At 50.7% G+C, this 13,179-nt stretch overlaps 1 protein-coding gene across 2 annotated transcripts in view; it reads right to left on the bottom strand.

The window, feature by feature from the left end:
• FADS2 (fatty acid desaturase 2) overlaps nucleotides 1–5,353 on the bottom strand; it is a 43,962-nt gene extending 38,609 nt beyond the window's left edge. For both annotated transcript variants that reach the window (XM_049892186.1, XM_049892187.1), the window contains exon 1: nucleotides 5,018–5,353. In XM_049892186.1, coding sequence (XP_049748143.1) covers nucleotides 5,018–5,224 — 207 coding nt within the window. In that variant the 5' untranslated portion in view covers nucleotides 5,225–5,353. The remainder of the gene's footprint in view (nucleotides 1–5,017) is intronic.
• Nucleotides 5,354–13,179: the final 7,826 nt, after the last annotated feature.

The raw sequence follows: 13,179 nt of genomic DNA, 5'->3' as shown, positions 1-13,179 counted from the left end.
ATGCCAGCAGATCAGGTCGCCCGAGTGCCATGTCCCCGGCAAGGGAAAGAAGCAGTGGAGGCTGGTGGGGCTGTGCTCGGGGACCAAAGAGCCCCTCGACGAGATCGTCTCCACTGACACAGGGCACACGCACTGCCTGGGGGTGGAAAGTTTGCACAAGAAGCGGGCCCCTACGAAGGGAAACTGGGGGTGAACGGGTTACAGAGGAAGCCACCCCCCAACCCTGCTGATGTCACTTGCCACAGTCATGTCACGAAGCCAATACCAGGGATGCTGGGCTGGGCAGGGGCTCCCCACTGTGGTGGTACAGAGGCCCAGCCAGCAGGAATGGTCCCACCGAGGGGGTGGAGCTGCCCTCCAATTGACAGGGGCGGGGGTGGGGGTCACGCACAGCAAATGTGTATTCATTCAGCAAAATGGGGTCATGAAGGTCCCTGTTCCTCCTGTTCTTCATTTTCACTGAACTCCCTACTAGGGGCACTAGGGACTACATGGATACTAAGTAGATAAGGCGCTGGTCCCCTACACCTGTACAGCGTGCTGAAGTTTGAAGAGTGATTGCACACTCGGTCCATTTCAGCCTGATAACCTCCTTGTTATTCCCATTTTACAGACCTGGAAAGTCACCTGCATAGGGATTCATAAAGCCGGGACTGAAACCCACGCACTCTGCTCGAAATACCGCGACCCTCCTGCCTCATCTGAGGAGGACAGAGTTGTTCCATCTTCAATCTACTGCCTCTTCACAAGAGCAGCATTGGACCAGACTGAAAGACAGAATGAGTCTCTGAACTGTTCTCACCTTCCCATGGTCCTACAGGCTGCAGACAGGGCAAGAAAACAAGGTGGTGGGGGATGGGGTGGGGTGGTGGCATCTGGAGGTGGATGTTCCAGATTCAAGTCCCAACTAGAGAGAGAGAAGCAAGCCCAGTAGATTTGGGTCACTGTGAATTATTCATCTCTGCACACAGGGCCCAGCTCAGAGCCATGGAGATGCCCATAAATGTTTGATAAATTGCCGTTGAGGATGACAAGTCCTGAGGGGAGAAAGTTCTACAGTGGTGGGGTGCTGCTGGGAAAAGAACAGAGACACTCTTGCGACATGGGTGAAGGTTCTTTTTGGCAACAGCAAGGCAGAGACAAGAGAAGCGCCAGAGGACAGGAGGGAAAGAGACCAGAGAGGTGGGTAGAGGGAGGAAGAAAGAAAGGAAGGAAGGAACGGAAAAGAAGGAGGGAAGGAAGGAGGGGAGGTAGGAAGGATGAACCAGGCAGGCTCAGTTACAAAGACTTGAGCACACAGCTTGGGCAAGGCTTTCAAACAAAATAGCAACCAGAGAGCCTAGAGGATTGATCTGAGGATTAAATGAGGTAGTATATATATGAATGTGGAAACCCTGGTGGCATAGTGATTAAATGCTATGGCTGCTAACCAAAAGGTCGGCAGTTCGAATCCACCAAGCACTCCTTGGAAACGCTATGGGGCAGTTCTACTCTGTCCTAGAGGGTCACTATGAGTCAGAATCGACTGGACAGCAACAGGTTTGGTTTTATATGACTGTGCTTTGTGAGTTGTGAAAATTAAGCAACTTCATTATTACAGGCAAGGCCAAGCTCTAACTTCCACGGAAGGACGAAATGCCAATTGCTCTTACCCTTCACTGGTTCATCCCTCTTGGGAAGAGGTAGGTCCTGGCTGCTGAGGTCTTCCCTTCTCAGAAACAAGAAAGCCCCCAAGCTGAGGCCCCAAACGGCCCCAACAATGACTTCCCTGACCTCTGGGCTCTCCTCCCACACCTCTGTTAGGATGTTACTGCACTGTGATTGGCTCGTAACGACGCACTGACGTGTCCAGTGTACCAGAGGATCCAAACTAACTGCCACATCAGTCGTCCCCTAAATTGGCATGGTCCCTAAATACCGTCAGTCCCAAAGCTCAGAGGAAGAGAAGTCTACACCCCAAGGGACAAAGCCACTTGCTCAGCATTAAGCCTAGACAAAGCCACAAGTCGAGTCTCTTGCTCCCTAGCCTGTTCCTGTCTCTCTCCAAGTCCCCTCCCCAAACCGCCATGCCCTTCTTCCAACCTGATCCCAGATGGTTTAAAAAAAAAAGAAAGAAAAAGCCAAAGAGAACCCAGCGGCTCATTCCACTGTTACTCAACTTGTAACCCAAGGTGGTGTATTTCATGCACAAAAAGTCTTCTTTAAAAAAAACAAAAGGAACTCTTAAGCAGTAAGCTTCGGGGACAGAAATTGTCTCTTTCTGTCTTGCTACACCAAATAAGGATGGTGTAGATTAAAAAAACTTTTCTTCCAAATTCCTTTTTTTTTTTTTACAGTCTAAACCAGTTGCCATCTAGTTGATTCTGACTCCTGGCGACATCACGTGTGTCCGAGTAGAACTGGGCTCCATAGGGTTTTCGGAGGCTGATTTTTCAGTAGATTGCCAGGGTTTGATTCCGAGGCACCTCTGCATAGACTTGAACTGCCAACCCTTCAGTCAGCAGTCCAGTGCTTACTGTTTCATAATCTTCACTCTTAATTCTCATGTGTGTGAAACACTACATTGCATTTATCTAGCACTTACAGTTCACGAAGGGCTTTGCCATAAATCTGCCTCATTGACATAAACACAGGAGTATCTGACAGGGATGGAAAGGGGCTCAGTAAAATGATAGCACGCAGTAGACAAACCCAGGGATCAACAGTCTGGTTGCATTTCCAGGGCTCTTGGGATCCTACTCGGGCTCCCTCCGTTCTTATAACAGGGCAGCTAGCGTCCAAGATGCCAGATTTACAGTCAGTGAGATCTATTCAGAGAGCAGCGGGGGAAAGAAATGAAAAGACTGCTACATTTTTAGCTCAAACTTATGAGACTGAGAGGGAGGGGGAGAACGCAAGGCATCCTGGTAGCCTGATGGGGTAGATCTGAGCACTGATTTTGGAGGAAACTCATGGTAAAGGCCAGGTAAGCAATGAGAACACACTGAAGAAAGATGAAATAAATCTCATGCCCTCGTTAAAACTATAAAGTTCAAGGCAGATGCCAGGCTGAGTTCCTCAGAAGAAAATATGTTTACTTAACGATATGGGCTACTCAGGCCAATCTATCATCTTCGGCTTATCTTGCTAGGAAACTTTTTGGTAAAGGTCAGACAGGGCGGAAACCTTTTATAATGTCCCTATGAAATCATGGACAGGCCAGCACAAGTCCAGCAACATGGAAGGGTGGAAAGACACCAACCAGGAGATCAAAGATCTTTTTTATTAGGAATTACCGTTACCCAACCACCTGCCTGGGTGGTGCAAATAGTTAACACACTCGGCTGTTGAGGGTTCCAGTCCACCCAGAGGTGCCCCCAAAGAAAGGCCCCGTGATCTACTTCCAAAAAATCAGCCACTAAAAAACACCCTGGAGGGCAGTTCTACTTTGGCACACATGGGGTTGCCCAGAGTCGGAATCAGCTTGCTGGCAACTGGTTACCCTTATTCAACCTACTCACAGGTTTGTGGCAAGGTCCAAATGAGGTAGTACCTAGATGAGTGATAACCTATACCCACCTAACTTATGGTTAGCATCACCAGCCCGGGGGGCTGAAGCAGTCTTCACAATCAGGTAAAAGAGAATGGAGCCAGAAGCTGTAGGAGATATGGGCGGACCATCTTCTCAAGCTTAAATAAGCCTGGGCCCTGCTCACCAAGCAGTGAGCCAGGAGTGAACAGCCTGGATTGCAGTTGAATGGTCTGGCCTCCCTGGCTAGGCCTGCCAGGATGAGGTGGGAGGAGGTCCGGTTGTGAAGAATTTCACCAACTGACAGGGATCCATTTATCTTGGACAGCCAAGGCTCACAAAGGAGTCAGCACCCTAGACCTCCAGGTGGAGTGATCTTCCTCAAGGAGTTTGCCGCTTCGCCGCTTCCTTCAGCCTCTCCTCATTCACCTTTTCCTGCATTTTCTACTCTGCCACACCTTCTTCTCTGCTTCCAGCTCACTGCCACCAAGAGGCCCCTTTCTTTCCTCTGTGCCTTTGTTCTTTTCTCTCGCACCCCTGTGAGTGCACGGGGTCCTAACTGCACCTTAAAGAAATGTAAGGCTCTCAAGCTAAGAGTAGGTGACTGCAGTGGGGTGCCGTGGGGGTGCCGCAAAGTGACTGTGCCCCACGTTTGGAGCTGGTGAGATGGGCAGCCCTGGCTCCGGGGAGGCCGCGCGGCTTCTACCTCCAGGAGTGCAGGAGCAGGAAAGGGCGTTCCCGGCAGGGTTTAGAGGCAAAGAAGGCCATTGAGTTGAACGTCCGCGAGTAACCTCGGGCGCAGCTCGGACCTAGCCAAACCAGGCTGGTGTCGGTAAGTTCATCAGCTCCCGTTGCCCTCTCGAACTGGTTTGGCAAACTCTAGCCCTCTCTCCTTCCATCAACCCCCCACCCACTCCCCAGGGATGCCGACCCTCGGGATCGATCTTGGTAATCCTTGGGAGCGTGGGAACGGGAGCTATCAGGTGGTCTCTCTCCCACGCAGCCATCGCAGACCTTCTTAGACAAGAGCCAAAGGAGGAGCGAGCCCCGGTCTGGCGGGAAAGCGCGGGACGCGCGCCGAGCCCCTCCATCTAACTGCCTCCGCTCCCGCTTTCTCCCGCGGCGCCCAGGGGCGGCCATCTTCCTCACAGGGGGCTGCCAAAACCCGAGCGCCCCCTTTGGGAAGTCCCTGGCTCCGAAGGCACCCGACAGAGGCGCGGACGTGGGTCTCAGCGCGCGCAGCAGATCCAGCACCGCTCTCTACCGGTCGGATCTCCACCGCGGCGCTGCCTGTCGGGGTCCAAAATGGGACCCCCACCCTAAGTTCACCCACTTGTCCCAGGAAAGGAAGATTCGGGGCGAGTTACGTGCGCAACAGACGCACTTTCCTTCCCTCCCAGGCGCCCCGAGCTCGTCAGCGCCAGAGGTCTGGTTGGCGCCCAGGGACCCAGGGTGCCTGACTCCGAACGGTAGCAGAGAAAGGTGGTGGGGGATCCCCCACACCCTTACCGTAGCATCTTCCCCCGCGTAGTGCCCGATGACCCGGCGGCCCCCTGGGTGCCGGTTGGACCATGTGGTGATGTTATAGACTTTACGATCGATGACGAGCCACTTGTCCGTGCGTAGGTTGTGCTTCTGAATCTCCTCCCAGCTGAAGGTGGGCATGGGCGCCTCGCGCTCGGGGCCCCCCTCGCCCTGGTTCCCCCCCTTCCCCATGCTGCCTGCCAAGCGGGATGCTCTGTGAGGTGCGGCCTCCCGGCGCCAGCTGCTCGCTACACAAACAGCCCCTCCTGCCAGAGTGTGCGGACCGGGCCGGGCTCGCTTTCGGCTTTTGTCTTCTTCTACTCCGCCTCCTACCGCGCCCCCTCCCCCAGCCCACCCTCCTTCCCGCCGGAGGCTCCCAGGCCTCCCTCGGCAGAATCCTGGGCTTCCCAGTGCCCTCAAGCGGTCCCCTCCTCCCCGCCTCCCTTGGCCCGCCCGGATGGACTTTCGCCTCCAGTAAACTCCGGTGGTGCTCAGGGGCCCCCCTGCCCCGGGCTACACATCCTCCCGCGTTCCCCGCCGCCGGGGTTTCCACAGTGATCAGCAGAGCGCCTGCACCAATCCGGGCTCGTCGCCCCGCCTGCCATTGGCCCAGGAGGATCTTTCGAAGGCCAGCGGGCTGGAGCTGTGGTCTCCGGCTCCCCCGCCCGCCCGCGTGGAGTCGGCCCTGCAACTAGGACGGATACGTGTCGGTCCGCCTCCTTCCTCCGCTGCAGGCCGGGACGCGGAGGAGATCCCCGGGGTGCCGGGAGCCGCGAGTGCGCCCGCGCGCCCGCGCGCCCGCGCGCCCGCGGGGTGGAGGCCAGCGGTGCAGTGCGCGCTCCGGGCGCGTGCTCGCACGGTCTGCGTTCCCGGGCTTGCACCTGATGCCGGCACAAAGAGGGCTCCGGCGCGCGGCCAGGGCGGCGGGCTAGCGGCGCGGAGCCTCCGGCCCCAGCTCCACTGCTGGGCTAAGTAATGCCCGCTGCGGCGCGATGGAGTGGGGACTCCAGTCGCTCCACATTGTCCGCGCTCTGCAAATTTTCTAGCGGCCTCCTGCAGCGTCCTGGAGAAACGAGCCGCCTTCGGGCTCGTCCAGGCTTCAAACCTGTAATCAGACAATCTTAGAAAATACTTGCCGAACCTCTGTGCTGCTTCCTCGTGCTAGACGTCCTGGGGAGGGTGAAGGGGGGTATGAATGCAAAGATGACCATTACACAGCTTCCTCCGGCCCCTCCTCCGCCCGGGCTCAGGAGGGAGACAGAAAATGGAGGCAATGTTGTTAGGTACCCTCCAGCTGCCTCCGACTCATAGCGACCCTCTGTACAACAGAACAAAACACTGCCCGGTCCGGTTCCATCCTCACAATCCTTGCTGTGTTTGAGCCCATGGTTACAGCCACTGTATCAGCCCATCTCATTGAGGGTCTTCCTCTTTTTCGCTGACCCTCTACCAAGCTTGATGTTCTCCAGGGACTGATCCCTCCTGATAACATGTCCAAAGTATGTCAGTCAGAGTCTCGCCGTCCTTGCTTCTAAGGAGCATTCCGTTAACTTGGCAACATGTACAGATTCTAGGAAATAAAAGATGTATCTATTCTACGAAACAAAGAAATCTTTATCAAAGATTACGTATCAAAAGGACAACGGGAGGGACTGGTTTTGTACGCGTGGGGGCAGTGCAGCCCCCACACTCCTGCTGGATGGAGCTGCTCAGAACCACCTCCTGGAGCAAAGGGTTCGCTGGGAGCCTTGGGAAACCTGGCCTGACTGAGTCTGGAGGGCTCACTGGGAGGAGTAGAAAGTAAGGGTGAACAGAGGGAGGTGGGAGTGCAGAGGGCTTTGGGAGTTAATAACCAAACCACTGCACCACCAGGGCTCCAAGGAGTTAATAAAATAATTTAAGTGAGATAGATTTACATAATAGTTTCCAAAGTGTCTCAAACATATCAAAGACCCTGCAGATGGCATAGGACTGGGCAACATTTAGTTCTGCTAACCAAGAGGTCTGCAGTTCAAATCCTCCAGGCGCTCCTTGGAAACTCTATGGGGCAGTTCTACTCTGTCCTATAGGGTCGCTCCGAGTCGAAATCGACTCGACGGCAGTGGGTTTGGGATACATAACGTGCAGTGGTTAAGAGCTCGCCTGCTAACTGAAAGATTGGCAGTTCGAATCCACCAGCTGCTCCTTGGAAACTCTTTGTGGCAGTTCGACTCTGTCCTCTAGGGTCACTATGAGTCAGAGTCAACTCAACAGCAAAGAGTTTAGTTTGGGTTTAAGGAGCCCTGGCGGTGCAGTGGTTAAAGCAATCGACTGCTAACCAAAAGGTTGGTGGTTCGAAACCACCAGTAGCTCTGTGGGAGAAAGATGTGGCAGCCTGCTTCTGTAGAGATTTACAGCCTTGGAAACCCTTTGGGGGTTGGTACAACTCGGAATCAACTTATTGGCAGTGAGCTTGGTTTTGGTTTTGGGAAACTTAAGGCTCTCATGAGTCAGAGCAGAATGGACCTCAACTAACAGCAATAACAACATATTTCTGTGGGATTTACAGGTCCCGAGTGTTAGCACACCTTTCTTGTTTCTCACTCTAATCTAGTGAGGTAAGCAGAACTCATGTTGAAGCAACTCAGGTCAGGAGAGATGAAATGGTCAAATTCGCACGGTTAGCAAGTGGTACAGCTGGGCCCCTTCCAGGCACCATGCTGCCCCTCTCTTAATGAGGTCAGTGGAGAGGAACTATGAAGGGGGGACATAGGAAGATCACCCTGGCTGACCGGTTTTGGGGAGTGGGCAGTGAGGGGCTATACAGTGTCCCTTGCTTGCCGGTCTCACAGTCACCACCTCCCCCTGTTCACCCTCACTTCCCACGTGTCCCCAACCTGCCCTCCGGACTTAGTCAGCCCAGTTTCCCCTGGCTGGTATCATTCATTCCACTACCTCCAGACGTGAAGAGAACATGCCTCTGGCTTTGAGGAACAAACAGTAAAAGCCTCACCCCGTGTGATAAGAGAGAGAATATGCAAGTACCAGGGGAGAGTCCACTGAAATGGAACTAAGATTGTTCTTTTTTTTTTTTTTTCAAAAGGTGAATTGAGACAGCATAAACAAACAAACAAACAAAAAACCAAACCTGTTGCCATCAAGTCGATCCTAACTCAGCGATAGGACAAAGTAGAACTGCCCCACAGAGTTTCCAAGGAGAGCCTGGTGGATTTGAACTGCTAACCTTTTGGTTAGTAGCCGTACCTCTTTAACCACGCTGCCACCAGGGTTTCCTAAGACAGCATAGCTAACTTTAATGAAAAATTTTATAAGGTGCGAAGCTCAGAGGAGGGAATGATATTGAAAGGGAGATCCAGGGAATGTTCCACGGAGGAGCTTTGTAGGCTGAACAAAGAGCTTGTGGAAAGGTCCAGAAGCCCAAAAAGGCTTTTTATTTGGGGCAGGTGAGAAGTGTGGATGGATCAGGGCAAGCAATTCCCAGCAGATCCCAGCTAAGTGCAGTGCCTGGCCCAGAGTGTTCTTATTGTTAGTTGTTGGTCAAGTCAATTCTGACTGACGGCAACCCCACGTGTGCCAGTGTAGAACTGTGCTCTATAGGGTTTTCTTGGCTATAGTCTTAACAGAAGCAGATCGCCAGACCTTTTCTTCTGCAGAGCCACTGGGTGGGTTAGAACCGGTTGGCAGTCAAGTGCAAACCATTTGTATGACCAGGGCCCAGGGCTTAAAAAAAAAAAAAAAAGAAAGAAACATTGCTGTCGAGTCGATTCCTGCTCATAGCGGCCCTATAGGACACAGCAGAACTACCCCATAGGGTTTCCAAGGCAGCTGGTGGATTCAAACCGCTGAGCTTTTGATTAGCAGCCAAGGCCCCTGAAAAACATTTGTTAAAGACTCGAATGAATGAATGAACAGTGAGGAATGGCTCAGATGAGGCCAGCAGTGGGCAGAGTTCAGACTATGAAAGGCCTTGCATGCCCTCTGAACCAGCCAAGTGAGTGGGGAGGTGGTTTTTGGGAGACAGGGCTGTAGGATGGAGCCCAGGCCACGAATCCCCACTGAATGGATGAGGAACGCTTTCCATCTTGTTCTCACAAGGCGCCTCTGATGTCCCCTGGTAGACTGGTGCAGTCATGAAAGGGAAGGGACTGGGATGATCAGCAGGAAAGTGAAAATGAAAGATACCCACAGGGTAAGGCAACCAGAGAGGGGATACGATACTGACAGGTCAGGACCAGCTGGCAGAAGCAAAATGCTCTTCCTGGCAGCTCCTGTCTCTTCCTTTGCTTGGTTGATAAATATGGCCAAGTCACCCCAAACTTCAGAAAATCTTCAAAGATGCGTTTCTCAAGCCATCACCCCTATCTTTCACAGTTCGCTGATTGTTGAATTTGAGGAACAAAGTGTTAACTCTCTTTAGATCTACTTTCTGTCTCCCATTCATTTTTCAGATCATTACAATCTTCTCCAATTCTAACAGTAGTGATAACAATTCCTCCCATTGGTCCATTACTTCAGAGCGTGCAAAGGACTTTCATATAATGGATAAATGTACTTGGCGCAATGACTGGTACAGAGTAAGCCTGCAGTAGATGGTGGTTTTTAGACTTCGTTCTCATACTCTCATTCCTCCCAACAAAATGTAAGGTAGGTATTATCACTCTGTCTTTGCAAATGGCTACACTGGCACTCAGGGAGATTAACAAGCCTGGCCTGTCAACTGGCGGGTAATGGAAACAAATCTTGGAACTCAAACCCCAAGCTCTACATGCAGCCCTCTTGCCCTGCTCTCATCAAGCCTTCAGGAACCCTCTCTGAAAGGTCACCAGCAAGTCCAGTCGCCCTTTCTCAGACCTCTGGGAGGTATCTGGCATGCTAACATCTCTTTCCTCTTGATCTGCCATGTTCTCTTGATTCTTTGACAATACCCAATCCCAATTTTGTTGCTGTACCTCCCCTTTTTTGTCTTTTCCATTTGTTTCTCTTCCTCCTCCTTCGCTCTAAATGTTTTTGGCCCCTTTGCTCACTCAATATTTTCTCCTTTGGGATCACATTTGGGGTGACACTACACTCTGAATCTGTATCTTCAGCACCATCTCTTTCCCAAAGCTGGGACACATTTCCACTTACCCGCCTGCACATGCAAAGCTCAATGTCCCACTAACACCTTCAAGTTCAACGTGGCCTCCCTGAGTCAAAGGAGGGGCCTCACCAGATACATTCTTTGAGCTTTTTCAGGTCTAAGCTTTACTATTTCTGGTGCAAAACTGAATCTGTCATCTTCCCTTCCCAAATCAACCCTTCCTCTTAACTTCTCCATTTCTATTAATAACACTACTCTTCTTCCTACTACTCAGCCTCAGAATTCCAGAGTGTGTTTTATGTCTCTTCTCCTGCCCCTGTCCCTTGCAGGAAAAGTTTTCATGTCAGACAGATTCTACCTCCCAGAGTGTTTCTGATCTGCTCTTTTTCTTCCATTGTCACTGCTACTGTCCTGATTGAGGCCCGCTAACGATACCATGGCTCACACTGCCTCCGGGTTCCTCTTGCTGAGTCCAGCTCTTACTACGACTTCCCTTGCCCCAAAACCTTCAATAGTTCCCCATGGCCTAGTGAATTCTGTAGGGATGCAGTGGGAAAGAAAAGCACATAAATATCAGTAGTAGAGGCATTGGCCTTGCCTGCAGCTCCAACCCAAAAGGCTAAAAATATATAGGATGTCATCAGAGAGGCTGCTAGGGAGAGGAATTACCTCATTTTGGGGCAAACTCAGTTAGTGTGCCAATGCATGGAGCAAGAGATCTGAGGGCCTTCAGGCTGACGCTTACTGGTGGAATGAGGTACCTCCAGGCACTTACTGGTAGAGTTAAAGAGCTTTCTAACACTTACCTGAGCAGGGCAGGGGTGCTGAGGACTAGGGAGAGGCCTGCCTATGGACACGGCTGAGAACAAGCTGTCCTCACCAAAGAACTGTATCCTGAGTTGTTCCTGATCCTACTTACTTCCCTAATAAACCCCATCATCATGAGTATTGTCTGTGAGTTCTGTGTAGCCATTACAACGAATTATCTAGCCCAGCAGAGAAGAAGAGAGCACCATGGGAGGGATGGCTGGTGACAGCATTGGTGAAAGGTTGGAGAGAGGAGGTATGTCTGACCTCCACCTCACAGGAATCAGCCTTGGGCTGATGTTGATGCTGATTCTCTCCTCCCCCCTGTGAAATCAGAAGAGGTCAGATGACCCCAACACCATTCTTACAAGTTCTGAAAATAGCAGTTCAGGCAGAATAGGTCTTTGAAAGCCAACTGATATCCAATTAGAAGGATGTTTTACTGCAAAAGGATATCCCTCATTAGACTGAAGACTGAAGGAGGAACAAGGAATAGCGAAGGGTGGGCTAAATTCTAGAATACCAAAATAAGAGGAGCCTCCTTAAGACCCGAAGAGGAGAACTAACACACGGTATACATAAAAAGAAGGCTAACTTTATCTGTTGTCTTTAGTTGCCACTGAGTCAACTCTAACTCATGGTAACCCTATGTGTGCAGGGTAGAACTGTGCTTCATAAAGCTTTCAAGGCTGTGGCCTTTCAGAAACAGATCACCAGGCCTATGTTCCCAGGAGTCTCTGGGTGGGTCTGAACTGTCAATCTTCTGGTTAATAGATAAGCACTTAACTGTGTGTGCCCCCAGTGACTTTACTGGGAACAGATGTTCAAGAATGAATGGGTGACACCCATTCTAGAGAACTCCAGGTTGGGTGGGAAGTGCCTAATCTTTGATTTCACATCTGATAAGATCCTTGTGCACTTTCACAATGTGTCCCTCAGTGTTCTCGTCAGGGAGGGACACTGGAATGTTGTACTCTAGGCCAGACCCCAGAAAATACTGTTATCAGAAGGCCCAGATTCTAGTCCAAGCTCTGCCTCCTATTGGCTCTGTGACCTTCCTTAACCAGATCACTTTATTCCCTTTGAGCCTCAGTCTCCTCATCTGTAAAATGGAGATAATACCTACCTCAGCCCCCAGGTGTCTGTCAATTTGTCGTACTGTGGGGGCTTGTGTGTTGCTGTGATGCTGGAAGCTATGCCACAGGTATTCAGATACCAGCAGGGTTACCCATGGAGGACAGGTTTCAGCTGAGCTTCCAGACTAAGACAGACTAGGAAGAAGGACCCGGCAGTCTACTTCTGAAAAGTATTAGCCAGTGAAAACCTTATGAATAGCAGTGGAACATTGCCTGATATAGTGCTGGAAGATGAGCCCCCCAGGCTGGAAGGCACTTAAAAGATGACTGGGGAAGAGCTGCCTCCTCAAAGTGGAGTCGACCTTAACGAAGTGGATGGAGTGAAGCTTTCGGGACCTTCATTTGCTGATGTGGCACGACTCAAAATGAGAAGAAACAGCTGCAAACATCCGTTAATAATCAGAACCTGGAATGTACGAAGTATGAATCTAGGAAAATTGGAAATCGTCAAAAATGAAATGGAACACATAAACATCAATATCCTAGGCATTAATGAGCTGAAATGGACTAGTATTGGCCATTTTGAATCGGACAATCATATAGTCTACTATGCTGGGAATGACAACTCGAAGAAGAATGGCGTTGCATTCATCGTCAAAAAGAACTTTTCAAGATCTATCCTGAAGTACAAAGCTGTCAGTGATAGGATAATATCCATACGCCTCCAAAGAAGACCAGTTAATACGACTATTATTCAAATATACGCACCAACCACTAAGGCCAAAGATGAAAAAAATAGAAGATTTTTATCAGCAGCTACAGTCTCAAATTGATTGAACATGCAATCAAGATGCATTGATAATTACTGCCGATTGGAATGCAAAAGTTGGAAACAAAGAAGAAGGAACAGTAGTTGGAAAATATGGCCTTGGTGATAGAAACAATGCCAGAGATCGAATGACAGAATTTTGCAAGACCAACGATTTCTTCATGGCAAATACTTTCTTTCACCAACATAAACGGCAACTATACACATGGACCTCACCAGATGGAACACAAAGAAATCAAATTGACTACATATGTGGAAAGAGACGATGGAAAAGCTCAATGTCATCAGTTAGAACAAGGCCAGGAGCCGACTGTGGAACAGACCATCAACTGCTCATATGCAAGTTCAAGCTGAA

Source organism: Elephas maximus, chromosome 7, assembly GCF_024166365.1.
Source record: "Elephas maximus indicus isolate mEleMax1 chromosome 7, mEleMax1 primary haplotype, whole genome shotgun sequence".
Lineage (NCBI taxonomy): Eukaryota > Metazoa > Chordata > Mammalia > Proboscidea > Elephantidae > Elephas > Elephas maximus.
This window is presented reverse-complemented; position numbering and strand designations above follow the sequence as displayed.